We start from the raw sequence: 19,131 nt of genomic DNA, 5'->3' as shown, positions 1-19,131 counted from the left end.
GAATATTTTATCATTCTGTGATTGACTGGTGCCCATTAAGGATATGCTTAGGCTCATGCCCCATGATTCCACGATAGATGCCCGCCCACTGTGACCGCTCCGTGGACAAGGGGTTATTGATAATGGAGATAAAGACTGATATTTTTTGAAAATATTAGTTTGATAAATCTGTGTTTTCGGTAGCATTTTTTATTATTTGCTTTCTTAAGATGCCATATATAAAAAGCTGCAATGAGAGTGGATCTGTACATTACAGCAAAGTGGGAGTAAGCAGAAATTAATCTGTCTCCGAGTGGATCTCCTGTTCATCACTGTGTAGTAGTTAAAAGGGCTACTGCACTCTTGGGGGAGTTTGAGAGTCGATACATCAATCCGCCGGATGCTTCCCGATGCCCTGTGGGGTCGAGGGGCTGACTCGCAGCCCGCCAGGCGGCCTGCAGGGTGGCAGGTCCCGCAGCAAGCCAGGGTGCAACTGAGGAGAGGCACTTAAAAATCCCTGGCTTCAGAAGGAGGGAGGTTCACCGGATGTCCCGTCTTACGTGAAGCCGAGAAACACACGGGAGGAAGCTGCAACCCTTTTACGTTTGGTGTCCTTGCGGTCACTAAAGTGAGATTGGAGGTGCGAGTCACAAACATACGTCCTTGCGTGGGGTATGTAACTTGGGTCATTTTATTTTAAAGAAATTCAGCTGAATCGCTGGGCGAGGAGTAAACCTGTAAGCTCGCTTCAGATAAAAGGTTCTGGTAAGCTGCTAAATAATTAGTAAGTTATAAAAAAAACTAATGAAGCGTAATGAAGTGACTCGCCTAATGCACAGTCTGGGCTTACAGCCTAAAAGGCCTGAAAAGAGCAGTAATGAGATCAGCCTGAATAAAATGGGGCAGGATGAGCGCTGCCCTGGGACAGGAGGACCCCAGAGGAGGACCTAATGAGGGGAGCGAGTCAGGCTGAGGCGTGGACACTGGCCAGGGGATGGCAGAGAAGGTTCTGGATTACAGCACCAGAATTTCAGTTTGGGGCTGGCAGTTGAAAATCATGGTTATTGAGACCGGACCAGTTTTCTAACTTATAATCAAATTTATGCAATTGTGCAGAGGTGCCTAAATCAGGGGTCGCTAAATTTTGCTTACAAAAACTGAAAAATAGAATCTGCGCCCAGGTCTCTCTTTTGTTGTTGTGAAGCAGTTCGGTATTGTTCTGTGGTGGGTACGTCACTTTCGAGAAAAGCTTCCGCTAAATGAATAAACGTATCGGTATATTGAAATCTCAGGGAAAAAAGACTCGCTTGAAGGTCTGTTAGAAGATTGAAATCTCCTGTTTCATGTTACATAAACATTGTATGAAGCATCACCGCTCTGTGTCTGAAATGCTGCAACTTTGCAGGCAACATTTTCTATTTAAAAAAAAAAAAAAAAACAGTTGGTTTATGCCATAAATAATATACATTTGTTCCTCACCAAACATCATTCCGAAACAGTTTAGTTTCCAGTCCATTTCCAGTCGTTAAATCATAAATGTGTTCTGTGTATATCTGTTTACATCATAATTACATAAAAAAAAACCTTGTATTCATAAATTCAAATTTTATTTTCCCTTCTTCAGGATCTACATGTCTATATCTAAAATACATTTTTTTTGTAGTATAAAGTACACAAATTATAAAAAAAGTTGTCCCTTCTGTGCATCTGAAAAGAGCTATTATCTGGAATGGAACAGCAGGTACTATAATACTCAGTCACCTTACAATCAAAGGACTTGGGTGTCGAACCCCGCCCCCAGCTGTATTGCCCCAAATAAGGCACCCTGCACTGATACAAAAAAAAAAAAATTGCCCAGCTGTAAAAATGGATGAATACATGGGGTATACAACAACAAATACACAAATAAAGGAAACTCCATGCATGAAAGTGGATTAAATTTGAAGTAACTAAATTACAAATAGAAATGCAACCAGAAAGATGAGTTGTATTCGAGCGACCATTTAGCAGTATGTGCCAGCTCTAAAAGAAGTTTTTAAAAAAAAAAAAAAAAAAAAATCTATTTTTTGCACCACGGCTGCAGTTAAGGAACTTCTGGTATCCAAGGCCAGCAAACAAAGGCACATAACCCGGTCGAAGGAGCACAAAACTTAAACCTCTGATCAATGGAAGAAAGTACTAAGGCCTGATAAGTGATCTTTCACCCCATTTCCTACATCCACATGGGTTTACATTTGGAAAAAAGCAAAGGATCCCTTCAACCCAATAGTTAGATGTGGTGGGAGATCTGTAGTGGTTATGGGCAGCCATGGGAGTCAATAGGTCGTATGATTTTTTATATAATGGCAAAGGAGTATGAGGCCATTTCACAGGACCAGGTGTCCCCCTATGGTGCAAACACTGTTCCTTCAAGACACTCCAATATTCTATGATGCTAATGCCCCAGAAAACGCTTAAATTCAAGACAGGTCTCGTAAAAACGAGAATGATGTTAAACACAACCCTTATGGGAAGTTCTAGAGTCCTGATTGCAAAAAAGATTTCCCACCTCCTTTGTCAATCAGATAACCGGAGGCTTTTCTTCTTGAAGAAGGGTGCAGCATGTCTCTGGACACACTCAGGACTTGTATGACAGCATTTCAAGGAGGACTCAAAATGTTCTGAAGGCAAAGGATAGCCTTACTCTTTATTGGGTCCTTAACATTCGATATTTTGGGCATTTCTGTTACTTTGGCCACCATGTCTGTGTGCCTTTATTAATCTGAAGGTAGTCTATGGGGTGTGAGGTTGATTCTTGCCTAGGGGGACCAAAAATCGTAGCGGAGAACCTGTTTGGAGATTATAAGCATCACTCCTTCCGGACCAGGGAGGATGGATATGATGGATGTGATTTGCAAGAATGTTTTTCAGAACTCCAGTTGGCCATAGCTGTGATGTGTTGTTCACAGTTTTATCAGGCAGTGTTATCATCTCCTGCTGATGTAATGACTTGGCTGTGTTCATTTGTGTGCATGCAGTGCCAAAGAGATCGCCATAGGCACCACTGTGACACAACGGGGTGCGTACTGCTGTCCTACCCAATGCCCCCCGCCTCGAGAGTGCCGCTTTGAAGATGAATGTCAGATTTGCTTTCAACTGCCCACCTTTGGCTTCGAGCTCCATTGGCGTCATCGCACAGCCTGCTGGAAGGCATGACCTGCGAGACACTGCTCAAATCCACCGGGTCTCGAGAAACACAAACAGGGATGGTCAAAGCATGCAAGAAAAATTGAGGCAACCGAACGAGGAGACGAAACAAAAATGATTAGTCTTGTTTTTTGAAAATGGAACAAACTGATTTGACAGTGAACGGGTGAGACTTTTCAGACATGGTGGTGCACCGCAGAAGGTCTCGGATGTCAGCGTCGCTTCTCGTCACTCTACCCCTCAGCACATCTACGAGCAGGCCTTCCCATCCGGAGGGCGAGGTGAACCTGGGGCTTTGGGGAAGTGATTGGCTCAGCCAGGGCATGTGACCTCGTGACTCAGCCAGCTGCTGTCACAGGAAATCAGCACAGGGGACACTGCAGTGGGGCATTATGACAGTGAAGCTCTGTTTCCATGGAAACACCCCAGGGACAGCCAAGCAAGCAGGAATCGAGTGCATCCTGGAAGGCTGCAGACTTATAGTCAGTTCCTTGGGATCTGAAGGCAGGGGGGCGGGTAGAGGTTTGGGGGGGCCCTCAGGAACAAGCTGGAAAAAAACATGGCCTTAAATTCATCCACAAAGGGTTCCAACATCTCCTGCAATCGAAACGTAAACAAAGTTCCAACTTCAGGAGCAAAAACTTGAAACGCTCAGTGGGAACTCCTGAACAAAAAAAGAGCTTCTGCAAAACGTCATCAAGCTGCTTGTGGTGAGGAAACAAGTACAGTGTGTGTTTGACGCAAAGCCAGCAGTCAAACGCTGTGATACAAGGTTGTGCGAAACAAGATGCAAATTACACTTTAAAAGAGCACAGATGTTAATATTAACATGATGGAACACTTCCCCTGTGGCGACGATGCAGCCATTCATGCAGATATTCTATTTATACCACACCGGTTGAGGATGAGCAGTTCCTTCGCTTCGACGAGACTAATTGGAACGTTTGCGGTTCTGCACATTGAGCGCTTTCCTTAGCCGCTGCCAAGCGAACGTCACAGAAACAGCGCTACAAACCAACTTATTAATCGTACAGAATCCGATACCGAACCGGAGATCTATCTGCGCACTGCAACATAATGGCCAGCGTAGCCCTGCCTGGGGCTGTTCGCTTCCTGTTGCCCCTCACTGGTCACACCAGTCCTTTGTTTCAGGAGGCTGAGAAACACTCGGAGGGCCCTCCAGGGAGAGCACCACGCCACTCCCACCCACCTCACTTGTGCACTTACTGATGATAGAAGTGCTCCATCCTAAGTCAGGCGTCGCCGGGTGACACGAGGGGAAAGGCACACCGGGTTATGGGCAGGCCTTTGTCCCATCAGTGCACTTCCACACACGCATCGTGGATGCTTGGCACATGCACAGTGCAAGAAGAATAAAGGAAGAATCAAGCATTGGCTGCGTCAATCACAAAGGAACATTAAGATGTGTCTCTTTCGCCCCCTACTGGCCAGGCTCCGGGAGCACAGGAGTTACTCAGCAATCAAAGCAAGCCTTGGGATGCAAAGATGAAAAACATGCATTTCTTTTGGTGTTGATCGACGCCCTTATGTAGAATTATTTTGCCTGTTAAATCGAAGGTCTGGTGAAGGAAGTACTGCTTGTGCTGTAAAGCTTTGGAGGAAAGGTTTATACAGGGAAGGGTGGTTTTTAAAAATAAAAAATAAAACCATACACACAGAAACTGTGATCCACATCTTTCCCCTTTAGACAGAGCTGCTTTCACCTGGCGTGACTCCAGGCCCCTCTGTCCCAGTCCCATCCCAGGACGCTTCCTGATGGCCTGTCTGTGGTCTTGCTTGGCACAGGCGCAGATGTTAATGGGGGAGGAATGAGTTTTGAGCCAGGGAACCAGACCTACATGGGCTTGTTACTCATTAATGGATGTGTAAAAGCACTGAGCACCGCAGACCGTCCCTCTCACGAGACCATGAATTATTCAGCCCGCTTTCAGGAAACCCCAGTCTATCAAGGGAGCTTTCATACAGACTGACCAGGAGGCCAGCTCCAAAACATCCCCCAAAGGACTACGGGTGGAAGGGAGTCACGTCGGAAAGCACGGCTCTCTCTAAGCGACACGCCGTCGAAAACCGACAGCGAACCGTCGTGCCGAGTATCCCGAATGTGTAGTTTACAGAGCGCTCATTCCAGACAACAGTCCTAGTATAGCGCTAGCTAACAGGGATCAAGGACGAGACACTGGAAACACAACAGTTGCTCAGAAGTTTATGTTGCATACAGGAGAAAGTCAAGCACATAAGCAGTAAATAAGCAGCACAACAGTCATCGTCAGAAAATACAAAGAGTCCCAAAGCAAAGCCCATCAGAACAAATACTCAAAGGAAACGGCTGATCTATAGGTCGTACATGCCTAGTATTTCACTCCTGTAGCACAAACAGTCTAATACCAAGGTACTCATACACCTGAACCCCTCCCAATCAAAACCACTTAACTTCTAATAGATTACAGATTACTTCTCACTAGAATAAATAAAACACCAGTGACATACATGTGTGAACCCTGAAAACTTGAATTATTTAGAAGGTACTCAATGTGGCATTGGATTATGTCCTGCCCTAGGCTTCACAATATGGAATCAATGATATTAATATAGTTTTCAATAACGTAAGCCTACTGACTGTCTAAATAAACCCCAGAATACAACCACAATTCCTCAGCATTCAGCAGGTAGCCCAATAAGCATTTGTTATAGGTACAAGTGTTTTCATATTCCTAACCCTTCTATTTTCAAGTAACACTCATTAAATTCAAAAAAGCAGGAAGAAATATGATTAATAATGCCATAAACTAAAATTATTTAGGAGGCAACATCACTTTCCATTCTACATTTAAATCTTTAGGTAATACCAAGCATCTTGAATACACAAGGAAAAGATGACTGTAGCTAGTTTAATTATATACTGTGCTGCTTATGATTTGGTTGTCAAGAGCTTTTCGTTTAAATTAAAAAAAAAAAAGGAATGTGACAACTGAATTCAGAAGCCTTTGATTAAATGCTCGACGCAGAAAAAGCAATCATATCCTGCAGCGCCCTCTAGTGGGCCACAGCCGGGACTACAGCACCCTCTAGTGGAAAGGAAGAAAGTTGTGGGCCAGTGGGGCTCAGATGCTATGCGATGACGTCACTGCCACATGTCTCCGTTGTCCCCATTCTCATGAAAACGGTGCAGGTGATCAGAGTACCTTCAAAAAAAGGCATGGATAAGAACAAGGCATCAGAAATTCTGCAAGAATCTACAGCCCGCACTCTCCCACTGTCTTACGTACAATATTGAATACTAGTAGGTACATACGAGTACTATATCTAAGCATAATGACAACAGTGTAACAATATAAAGTTATTTAAACACACACTGGCTAAAACCGCTGGTCCCGAGTGGGGTCGCAGTGAACCGGAGCCTGACCCGGCAACACAGGGCATAAGACCGGAGGGGGAGGGGACACACCCAGGATGGGACACCAGTCCGTCGCAAGGCACCCCAAGCAGGACTCGAACCCTAGACTCACCGGAAAGCAGGACCCGGCCAAACCCGCCGCGCCCCCTTAAGTCATTTAAACTCCATTCAAAATGAGATAAAATATTTCAATCTTTGAGTCAGTAGCGTGTAGGCAAACAGGACAACTGTAACATGCTGCAGGTGTGTGAGAGGAATCTGGACAGAGCACGGGGCAAAACTGCATGCACTCACTTCTTGGCGCAGTAGGCAGCGCAGTCACGTCCGATGCTCTCGCTCCAAGCGGTTTTGTACAGCACCTGGCAAGGTGAGCGCAAGTCAGGAGAACCCAATGCCAGTTTACACCGTACCCTGTTTACGGTGACTGGTTCCTCTCACTAACAGTTATATACGGAAATGTGAATTTGCTTGTGCCAGTGGTGAATATGCATAGCTAAAGTGAGCTACCATTAAAACCTTTATTTAAAAGGTTACTTTTAAGTGTACTAAGTTTATCCTATTATCTCAAGAAACCATTTTTATTAGAAAGTGAACAGGAAGTATGCTACACATTATTAAATGTCTCAGGTTTTAAACTGACCAATAGTTTATTTTTATTAGTACACAGAAAACACTACACATAGCATCATCATACATTTTTATACCTAATATATTATACAGAAATATGTATTTTAGAACTAGCTCATATACCCTTGACATCCTCAGTAAATGGACACATTGTTAGGATCACCAAGCCTACTGCTGAACAGTATGTACAGGAGGGCACGAGACACACCAGGAAGACCAGGCAATGCAGGAGGATGGTGTAGAAGAAGGCAATGGTCCGGGCCATCTTGTTGGACAGGATCACTCGACCCTGAAACACGAGGTCTGATCAGTCCGGTTGTCTCAGTCCGTACGTGAGGCCCGGTTAGCGTGGTCAGCCCAATCAGTGCAGTCAAGGCGAACCTCGGAGAGCCCTCGCAGATAGCCGTACTCACCATGCTCAGCGTGGCCTTGTCCCAGGGGCTGAGACTCAGGTACCGGCGCTGACGCTCCTACAAAGAGAAATTCAGCCAGGCTCGTGATCAACTCATAAAACACAGGTTTTAAGGAACGAAACACAACGTTAGAGGTATGTGTACAAACACGGTAGGGTACTGAGTGGCGGTGTCTGTTTTAAGGGTGTTTGGCATGCTATAAAGGAGGAGGAGACTCTCCTCACCCTCTTGCTAAAGGAAGCAAAAGGGTCCAGCCTCTCTTCGTACTGCGAAGAGTAGCGCATCACGGTGTCATCACTGCCTCCAGCCTGCAGGGGTTGAACGAGAGCTTCCAGTTACATGCAAACTTCTGCACTGATCAAAGGGAAAGACCCTGATTTCTCACTTTTTTTTTTGCTTGCTAGGAGTGGCCTCCTGGTTGAAACAGAACTATGGGAGGACCCACCCTGCCTGGGTAGCTTTGGAGGAACTTGATCTTCTCGTAGAGCTTGATGTTGTCAGCACGCAAGCTGTCCAGTTCCGTCTGCAGAGCCTGCATGGTCTGATGAAGGGAGCGACTTTCCTGAGACAGTCAAGGGTACAGAGCGGTAAAAAGAGGTCAAATACTACAACACATGCTCACAGCTATTTTAAAACCAGGATAAAAAATTACACACAAAATATGAAAAGGTTATTGTATGTGAGGAGACACCTTTCAAAGTTATGTATGTACTGTATGTATGAGATAATGAGGGTGTAGCTTCTGAGGAAGCATGTCAGTTAGGCTGTTGTGTCAGTTTCATCATCAATGTGAAATATTAAACTAAGCAAGTACTAGTGCAGGCAATCAGTATCAGTGTCACAGAGTCTGAGACACACACTGCTACCAGCATCAGTGTGTAAATGGTGGTGAAGACATGGTCACTCACTGCCTCCAGTTCTTGGTTGCGGGCTCGGAACCGTTCCCTTTGACTGGAGATGATAGACAGGAGCGAGTCCATCTGCCCCTGGGGCAGTTCGGCCTGGGGCTGGACACCTGAGCCTGCACACGCAAAGTGTAAATGGCAGAGGAACAGAGATGAAGCAACACCCTCATCATGGTCCAGCGGTTTTACATACTGTCACATCACTGGTTGTGAGCTCTGGTTGCAGCTACACGGAACATGACTGTATATACTGCGTTCTAATTTGCTGCACTATAGTACAAGTGAGATAACCCTGAGAACCCTTGCTGGAAATATTTTCCATAATTGATTTCATAATTGCATAACTTCTGACGACTACTATAATTGTGACTAAGGCTAATTAACATTACTGTAGTTGCATCTCCCCTCCCTGACCACAGCAGGCACAGTCTGCAGTCACAGACTTACCTGGGAACAGAGCCGTAGCCTCTTTTATGGGCTCAGGGATTTTCCCCAAGTTACCAAAATCAGCTCCCTGGAGACAGGGGAAGAGAGAAAAAGAAAGAAGAAAAAAAAAAGAAAAATTACTCTTTTAATATGAACAAAAGCAGGGGGAGGAGGTTTAATGTGGTCAGCAGGACCCAGTGTTAAAATGGGCTAAACGCAGTTCTCAGCGATGGGTGACGGCTCAGTCTGCACAGACTGCTTCTGCCAGCAGCAAAACTCCAGCTGTGAGAAAAGGGCCCTCATTTCACTCAGAAGCTATTTACCTCATTAGCGTTCACAAACATGGCTCCGAACAGAAACCAAAGAAGTGCCACAGGCCTTTCGATTGGGCTTTTTTTTTTTTTTTTTTTTTTTTTAAACGTGAAGACACCAGAAAGCGATGTGCACCTTTGTGAAACGGTCCTTGTGTTTAGAAATCAAGAGTTTTCATTTTAAAATTAAAAATCAAGCAGCTCTAATGAAAGCTGCATATTATCACTTGGTAGGAGGAGCTGAATGAAGTTGGATAATGAAACACACACACACACACACACACACTTTCTGAACCGCTTGTCCCATACGGGGTCGCGAGGAGCCGGAGCCTAACCCTGCAACTCAGGGCGTAAGGCCGGAGGGGAAAGGGACACACCCAGGACGGGACGTCAGTCCGTCGCAAGGCACCCCAAGCAGGACTTGAACCCCAGACCCACCGGAGAGCAGGACCCGGTCCAACCCACTGCGCCACCGCACCCCCCCGGATAATGAAACATCCCCAGGAATTATTTCTAACCTGCTGTTACAGCTGGGACAAACACCAAAAAAGGGCGTTTAAACTTTCCATTCTTGGATAATGAAGAACAGGAAAAGCCCCACCTCAGCATCTGGGCGAGGTAAGGAGGACAGGGCCTGGATGGTACTTAGGTCGTGTTCCAACTTGAGGATGAGCTCCTTCTGTTCGCCGCTGGTTCGCACCGCCTCAGAGAACTCCCGCTGTAGCTCGGTATAACGGCCTGCAGACCCGGAACCCAGCCCACCCAGCCAGACAAAGCAGGTTATCAGTCAAGCATTTTGATTACATAGACCAAACACTGAGTTGCCCTCAGCACAAAGAATACGGCAAAATGGCCTGTACAGATACAATAGGCTTAGAAGGGACAATTACCTACCAGTTGAGGAATTGCATTGCTGCCCTCTTTATTCACTCAATCATGTCATAACACCCTAACAAGATTTTATTCACATCTTTAAAGATCTGGTTGAAAAACTCATTGCTTTTTTAATCTGGCTGGACAGTTTGTAGCGTAGTGGTTAAAGCTACTGCCTTTGGATCTAAAGGCCGCACGTTCAATCCCAGCCTCCAGCTGCAGTACCCTTGAGCAAGATACTTACCCTAAATTCCTCCAGTAAAATTAGCCAGCTGTATACATGGGTAAATAATTGTAACTTTAACACTAAGTCGCTTAGGAGAAAAGCAACAGTTAAATAAATAAATGAAATACAGGTGGTCCCCAATTTACAATGGTTCGATTTGCGATAGACATTCAGCAGAAACCGTACTTTCAATCCCCCCCCCCCGGCAAACAACATGCAGAGCGATACTCTCGCGATGCTGGGCAGTGGCAGCGATCTGCATCTCCCAGGCTGTCAGGCAGAGACACCTCTATTTAGGTGTTAGGTGTATTAAATGCGTTTGAGTTACAATATTTTTGATTTATGATGGGTTTCACGGAACGTAACCCCATTGCAAATCGGGGACCACCTGTATACGAAAAGATGGATAGAATACAACTGATTGGGTTCAGCATCCACTGCATGGAAGAACAGATGGTAAACAGACATTTAAAGTCATAGTTGTGTCAAAAACTTTGTGAACCCTTTGGAATTACCTGAATTTTTTTTCATGGAAGACTCCTAATCTGATGTTATCTTCACCCGAGTTAATATAATGTAGTCAGTCTAATTTAACAAAGAACATACATTTTAAATAGCCATGTCTTTATCAAGCAAATGGTTTAAACAAATCCGTTGTTGGAAAAAGTACATCAACCCTTATACAGACTAGTGGAATTTCCTTTATTGGGAATAACCTCAACTAAATGCTTCCTGCAGCTGCTGATCAGATCCACACAGTGGTGAGGAGGTATTTTGGCTCATTCCTCCATACTAAACTGTTTCAGTTCATGTATATTTTTGGTGTCTTGCTCAAATGGACTGCTTCACACCACAGCATTTTAATAGGATTGAGGTAAGGGACTCTAACTTGGCCATTTTAAAATACTGAATTTCTTTTGGGCCACTGTTGCTGATTTACTCATATGTTTTAGATCATTGTCATGTTGCCTGACCAAACTTCTTGAGTTTTGCATCACAGATAAACTTAGTTTGCTGAAGTATTTCCTGATACATTAGTCCATAAATGACTGCAAGCCATCCAGGTCCTGAGGCAGCAATGCTGCCCCACAGCATGACGCTCCCTCCACCATGCTTCACAGCTGGGATTTGGTGTTATGCAGTTTTTTTTTTTCCCTCTAAATATAGACATTGTACATTCACCAAAAGGTTAACCATTTGTCTCATCTGTTTGCTAAACATTATATAGGTTAGTACTGTGGAATATCCAAGGGTCTTCAGCAAACTTGAGATAGGCACTAAAGTTTTTTGGAGAACCATGGTTTCCCTTGTGGTAACCTCCTGTGACCTCCACAGTATTTCAGTTAAGTATTTTTCTTACAGTAGACTCATATACGTCATCAAGGGCAAGAGTTGCCTGCAGATCTTTAGATGTCACCCCAGGGTTCTTTGTCACTTTGAGGATTGTACGGTGTGCAGTTGCATTGATCTTTCTAGATCCTTTGAACGTACAAGGATCTCCTTGAACATACAAACTACTTCCCAAAAAAAAGTTTGGGCCTCTATCAGTCCATGTTGAAGGAAGTCTTTTTGTAACCCCTTTTTCAAGCTTCAAAAACTGTTGCCTCAAATCTCTAAACTAGGCCATACTGCAGTTTAACAGAATTCAGTTAAGTACAGGTAACAAACTTTCCTTTTTGACTGGCAGGGGAGGTCAAACCACATCTGAACCCAACTCAGTCCAGTCACCCTCTATTCAAAGTGTCTGTTACCCTAGAGGTTCACATCAATGACCTCGACTGTTTACAGCATTAGTGCAACAGCGGTATAGAAATGTAAATGTATGTGTGGTTTTTTTTTTTTTTTTTAGTAAGACTTATGACTAAGATATTACATTTCATAAGCCATTCATGCAGAAATATATCATTTCAAAGGGTTTGCAAATTTTTGCTCACAACTGTAAGCTACACTAGAACTGTATGATGAACTCTAAGGTTTAAAAAGTCTACAACTTCACAGTTTGAGTAGTTCTCCTCCTGTGCAGTGCCTCCCATTTACTCAGAAAGGAAGAGAGATACAAACAGCCTGACACACAGACAGATCAGAACTCATTTCAAAGCTGTTGATGCAGTAGTAACCATCCCTACTCCTCCGTGTCACCTGCGGTCCCTTTTCTCAGCAAACAGTTGTTTCACCGGGACGGAACTGTATGCAGCATGCTGGAGAAGCTTTCATGGGTATACAAGTGTGCTGAAACCATAAAGAAATTGTAAAAGACACAGAAAATCAAGAAAACTACCTAGAACTAAAACTATTGCATTCTGAAGTACTCTGTGTGACTTTCCCACCCCCACACATCCCTGCTGGAGGAGTAGGAGCCACCACTTCTCCTATGCCAAAGACCAGAGTGTGTCATCGAAAGGCCGACACTGTTAGCAGTGACTAAATACCATATGATCCTGGAGGTTGGCACTGGCTTGGGTCCAAGCACACACAGAAAAGTGCTACCAGGACCTGGGTACTGAAAACCTCTTGGGTGTATACTTAAAAGGGACAGGAAGTATAGGACATAAGTGGGGGAGAGTTTGACCTTATGGGGGGAAAAAGGGAGGGGGGGGAAAAAAAAAAAAAAAAAAAAAAAAAAAAAAAAAAAAAACTACATCACACAGTGAGCTTGTGTTTGTATAAAAGATATTTACTTCAATTATCACACCTAGGGTGCTAGTGAATAACAATAATACATTTTGTGAGTTTCATACAGTGATATTGCTTCTCCATATTGTTGAGGGACTGTCTTTCAGTGCTGAGAACAGACAACAACAAAAAGGAACAATACATGGAAAAGAAAGTTACTGGAAAAGGTTCTTTGTTAGTGGAGGACACAACCATCTTCCACCGAAAGCCACCATACAGCCTCATCCCAGCGCAACACAAGAACAGAGAGAACCGAGCATGGTGACAACAGCAAGACCCCAGAAAAGAGGGCCCCTCGCCATGACCATGCCCCACAGAGAGCCCTGGGCTCCCGTCCCCAATCCTCCCCAAACTCGAGACAACACCAAGGCTGCATACAAAGAGTGCTACTGAAGGGTCTACACATGTACACACAAATACACACACATACACAGCCCACCCTGGGTGCAGCCTGGCTCTCCCTTTGGTGACCCCTTGTGAAACTACTATTCGGGACCAAGTGTAAAACGAAATGCGAACTGCAGTGAAACTCCTGATCAGCTCAAGTGCTGCTTTTGCTGGAAAGACATCTATTTAAAATTTATTTTGCTTTAACTTTTTTTGTAACATTAGGGTAACAGAACTTCAATGTGAAGTTTGATAAGTCACAATAGCCTCATAAAGCAAAATTAAATAAAACATCAAAAAACCCTGATGGATGCCATAATTATAACAGAGGTCTTAATTTTTCTTTAAAAAAGGAAAAAAAACTGGTTGAATTACACCAGCCCTGGAAAAACTTGTACCTAAAAACCATTAATAGCTTTTGAACATCAGAGAAAACTCCCATGCCTAGACAGTAATTTTTGGTATAAAATTGTGCTCCACTACCCTTCTATTACAAACAAAAAAAAATTTAAAGAAGATTTTTGGAAATCACTGAAATAGGAGTTGACAAAGCATACAGTGCCTCCTATGATATAAAAAGTGTCATGTATTACAATAAACAGACTGATTTAAAAGTTGTAAGCTGATGCATGTCATCCAGAGTTACAAACTAATAAAGTCGCTGTGCAAGAAGAGGATGGACGTGTTGTGATCAGCTGTGGACCCACATACAAAACCACCCCCCGTGACTGATCTCACTCTCCAGTGAGAGAAACAATGTTCTTGTTTCAACAAAGAGCAGAAAAATATTCCTTTCAAGAAAGGCTGCTTATAAATCTGGTTTAGTAGTAAACTGAGTCAATGTGAAAAGCCACAAAACTGGTGGCAAGTGGAGTTAATTCAACTTTATTTTCTTTTTTTGTTTTAATAAAAGTAACCACATCGGTATACAACTGCTTCCTACAAATGCATAAGACTACAGTATTAAATGGAAAAATAAGAAGAAATAAAGTGGGAAACTTAATGATTCAGCTCAGCATAACATAAGTAATGTCTTGATCACCCAGCTGGCAGCAGGGTGTAGGAACATGTAGTTGCATGAGCTTATAAGACAACTATACTCAGGGTCATTATAGACATACAGTACATACAGCTTATTAGTATGGAACTATACTGAAAACACGGAAAACAAACATCTCATGTCACCCCAAAAAAAAAAAAAAAAAAAAAAAAAAAAAAAAAAAACCTCTTTCCCTGTGCTCTACAGCACTTCAGAAAACATGCTCTAAACAGCAGCAAGGCACTATGGGAGATGCAGTTTGTCAAGCGTTAAAGTACTACTTCCCAGCAGGGTGGTGCACTGGAAGATTCAGCACTGTTGCTGGGGTGCTGAAGGGATACATTAACAAAATTTGGATCTAATTAGCCAAAGGCTTGCCAAGATGATCTTATTCCAGTCTCATGAATCAGGATAGGTGTTAACATACACAGATGACTACATGGCATCTTCCTTGGTGCATTACAAACAAATGCCTAAAAAAAAAACCTTCCCACAGACTTAGGGTTTGGTCACATGGTAGTATAATAGTGGTAGGATCACAGACCTTACCTAAACATACCAGACCAAAACCTTCTGTAAACCTCCTTCAGCAAGAGCTTTTCATAACTACTCTGGCAGACAGGCTTTCACCCACTGTGGGATGCAGAAGACTGACAACACATCAGATGGAGCGCTTTTCTGTGTCTATTGCATCAAAATGCCTGAATTAGAGAACATCCAGGCTACTCTTCTGATCTATAACTTCATCTCCTGTCAGTTGCTTATTCCTCCCACTTATACTTTATTTTGTTTTTGGCATGAACAACCACAGGCTAGCCATGCACCAGCAAGACTGATTTTGTAGAGGCAATAAATACAAAACTGTAGGTGTAAAATGTATCTCCTGCATGTGAAAGCCATATCAAACTGTGCTTTACAGACCCACCTAAGGTGTTAAGCACACATTGTAGACACCAGAAGCTGTTACACTGGCTGCCAAATCAAATGGGGGAACCCAAGAATCAACAAAGGATGAAAAAAAATGCCACCCTTAGCGTCATACCAGGCAACTGTTCATCGGCTGTGAATCATTGTATTAGAAACATCCTTAAAAACAAGAAAAAAAAAACTGAGGTTTATAAATTTGATATGCAACACAAAACTGGAGGTGAAATTCCACATCAATTCTACATAGAAATGTTCAATACTTCAATATAAAAAAACTGAAATCTAAGGAATACCTAAAGGGTATCACTGCATCTATACAACTTCATAGGACAGTGAACAGAATCTGTCCAACAATCTCATTTAATGCAATAGAAAAATACCTGCAGAGGGCAAACTCTTGAGTCTTTTTAAAAAGCCTGAACAGAGCCATACTGATGGCACAGTTCAGAAATGCCTCTTGTAGAAGCCAGCGTCATTTTGTTCCAGCACGGTTTGCCTTCCTCTACGCTTCATGAGATAAATTCAGATCTCACCCACTCACCTAAAGGCCTGAGGACAGCTATCTGAAATAGCAACCAACAGCAGAGGTCACACCCCTGTTACTGGCATTTTTATGGAAGGGGAGAGTGAAAAAAAAGTTTGACTTGTGCGACTTGATTTACCATACAGCATGGTCACTTCAGAAAAACCTCTCGGCCTCAAGTCTCTTAAAAACTGACCTATACGTGTAAATGCACTTAAAAACAGAAAATAATGCCAATAAATTAAGAGCTGCTGAAAAACTTTGTGTTTCTTAACAGACAGTTTGGTCCCTGCTGACTTTAATGCCAGATCTCTATGTATTGTTATGCCTTTTGTAAAAACTTCACCGGGACATTGGGAGCTCAAAGCTAACAGGCCGATGCTGGACTCAAAACACAGGTCTGGAAAGTTCAGTCTGATCCTGAGATCAATCTAGCAACCCTTGCCTTGCTCTCCAGGGAGAGAAAGAAGAGGGGAGGGAGAAGGGGGGGGGGGGGGGGGGAACAACAAAAAAAAACCCCCACCACCACCATATGCACAATGTCATTTCCAAAACTAATCCACAAGACGGTAATGCTAATTTTTCCACAAGGAGTTGACAGCATTTTTGAAAAGTATGAATGCCATCCACAAGTCAAAAGGCAACAAAAGGCATCAGCTCGCTGGGACTCAACTCTACGTAACCAGACATGCAAGACCTGCTCCATCACCGCTAGACATTTTCCATTAGATCATAAACCCTCAGGAGTTTAATGTATTTTGGTGGAATTACGCACAACTTAATGAACAGATGGTAGTAGCAAATCAAGGCAACAGAAACCTTATAAACAGTAAAATACAGTGAAATGATTTGGTGGCCCACAACACAAGACGAGAACATGTTCTACAGCAACAGGCCTGACATGGACCTTCAGTAGCAAAGACAGACCTTTCAGCTTCATTAGAATCTCTCTGGCTTCCAGAACCAAACAGCAGCAAATCTAGTCCTCAAAAGTCCCTGCCCACAGACACATTTTTAACCATGTTCAGTGAAAGAAAGCTACTTGATCTCGTTTGACCGTCAGTATTGATGTAGTTGAAACACAGCTAGAAGCTACAGCTACTGACCATGACCGCACTATCAGGAATCATCAGCGAAGTTTATTGTGGTGTGTATGGACTCCAGGAGGCTTAATGGTCAATCACCACCCACTCACCGACAAATTTAAGATTTTGTCCCAGTTAAGATGCAGGTAGTACTATGCTGACTGTGAGCTATACTAAGACTTTATGACTTAGCTCAGCTTGTTGTGCACTGCAAGCAAGATACACATAAGTTCAAGAGATCCTAGGGAAAAAAAAGCTCAGATTGGTTAAGTGATTAGGAACAGCTTATGTTAATGCTGAAGAAAGTTTTCTGACAGGTAAGGAGATGTGACAGAAGTCAGATATCTCTGCAAACAGCCTGGACAAGCAACATCAAAAATGTGAATAAGCATTAACCCCATAAAACCTTTCTCATGTGTTGTGACTTTCAAAATGAGTCCTGCTACATCATTTTCAAATCCTGCAATATGGACAACATAATGGAGAACATAAACACGCTGGGCTTATCCGATGAGAACTCGAACTTCAGGAGCTTGCAAAGTTTGTGCCAAAAGCAAGAGTGCTGATGCAAGCTTTGAAAGAGATATTCAGTGTCTTAGAGGACCAAGTATGCGATATGTGACAAATGGCATGATGTTCCACCTAACAAAGCTGCATATGCATGGTATGTTTTAAGAATTCTGATGCTTGGGAATTAAGGAGAGCTGGACTAAAATGGGACAACTGGGCTGTAGTGAGGATACCCTTTGACTCCTGGTTAGTCTCTCTGGGTTAAATGGATTACTAATGACAGAAACCTGAGGGTTTAGGGTTGAAGGCTAGGTCTTAACCTGCATCCATGCAGGAAAGCTACTAACACCCATATTCCCATGAGGTTCTGCATCTGCAAGGTGCCAGAGTGAAAAGAGGGGTCAGGCTGTATGATAGATTAACAACAATATAAGTGCATGGTAGAAGAGCTCAAAGGCACCTCTGGAAGCTTGGCCTTGGTTTGATGAACATCTGTCATGACAGTTGCTATTGGTGGAGAGAATCTCCAGTCTTCTGTCCTTTGGGACAAGTTTCAAACAGACTGAGGACTGCTGTAAAAGTGATAGGAAGGCACAAGCCAACTGCTCAGGATATAACTACTCAAGAATTCAAAGTGCCAGTGCACTGGTCACATATGAAGCCTATTTTTTTTGACAAAAGAGGAATTGTAAAGAAGTTTGCTTATTGACAGTATAATTTGGCAGACGGGTTCATTTGCATTAGGAGTAATTACACAAAAAGTTAAACTGGTAAGAACATGTTTTTTTGCAAATTTTTGACACCATTGCACCTGATCTAATTTCACAAAACAACATCGCAACATTGCTATTGTTTTAGACATTATGACGCTGAGGTAAAAACATACTATATGTAATTAAACAAAAAAATTAAAACAAGAATACTGGATTTGCTTAGCTCTCATGTTCCCTAACTGCTTGTCCAAGTTTCACTGTAAGTAGTGTATCTAGCAGTGTAAGTCACCCTGGTGAATAAGGTGTGTGGGCTGATAACACTACATAGAGTTCAATGGAAGTTGCTTTGAAGAAATGCATCTGCTAAATAAAGTAATGTAAATGTAAGTCAGGGTCATGGTGGTCCTGAGCTTATCCCAAAAACAAAGGGCACAAGGCCAAGTAGAGTACAACCTGTGCAGGACACCAGTCCACTGTAGGGTTGCTACACACATCCATTCACACATGCCATGGGCAATTTAGAGTCACCAATTAACCTGAAACACACATCTTAGGACTGTGAGAAAAACCCACACAGACACAGGTAAATCTGTAAAACCCCACAGAAACCGAAGTGGATTCAAATCTGCATCGTGAGGCAACAGTGCTACCCTCTGTGGCACCGTGCTGCCCAGACTTACATAGTTTACACTAAAAATATTTATACAATACATAAATATATAATATATATTACAAAAAACAAAAAAAATTAAATTAGCAATGACACCTATTCTTAAATTTCTAAACTGTTGTCAACCATGCACCTATTGTCAATAACCACTTACCCTATACAAGGCTGAGGTGATCTGGAGCCCATCCTGCATGTACAAATTGCACTAAACTACCAATGTGTTTTGCCACTAAGGGAAATGAG

At 43.1% G+C, this 19,131-nt stretch overlaps 1 protein-coding gene across 1 annotated transcript in view; it reads right to left on the bottom strand.

The window, feature by feature from the left end:
* Positions 1-5,381: 5,381 nt before the first annotated feature.
* LOC108922449 (protein CASP-like) overlaps positions 5,382-19,131 on the bottom strand; it is a 93,850-nt gene continuing 80,100 nt past the window's right edge. Inside the window, exons 15-23 of the mRNA XM_018732573.2 lie at positions 9,864-10,000; positions 8,973-9,039; positions 8,529-8,641; positions 8,066-8,182; positions 7,845-7,928; positions 7,621-7,677; positions 7,416-7,496; positions 6,875-6,939; positions 5,382-6,368 (exon numbers count right to left, since the gene is read on the bottom strand). Coding sequence (XP_018588089.1) covers positions 6,308-6,368; positions 6,875-6,939; positions 7,416-7,496; positions 7,621-7,677; positions 7,845-7,928; positions 8,066-8,182; positions 8,529-8,641; positions 8,973-9,039; positions 9,864-10,000 — 782 coding nt within the window. The 3' untranslated portion in view covers positions 5,382-6,307. The remainder of the gene's footprint in view (positions 6,369-6,874; positions 6,940-7,415; positions 7,497-7,620; positions 7,678-7,844; positions 7,929-8,065; positions 8,183-8,528; positions 8,642-8,972; positions 9,040-9,863; positions 10,001-19,131) is intronic.

The sequence above is a fragment of the Scleropages formosus genome, chromosome 10 (genome assembly GCF_900964775.1).
Source record: "Scleropages formosus chromosome 10, fSclFor1.1, whole genome shotgun sequence".
NCBI lineage: Eukaryota > Metazoa > Chordata > Actinopteri > Osteoglossiformes > Osteoglossidae > Scleropages > Scleropages formosus.
This window is presented reverse-complemented; position numbering and strand designations above follow the sequence as displayed.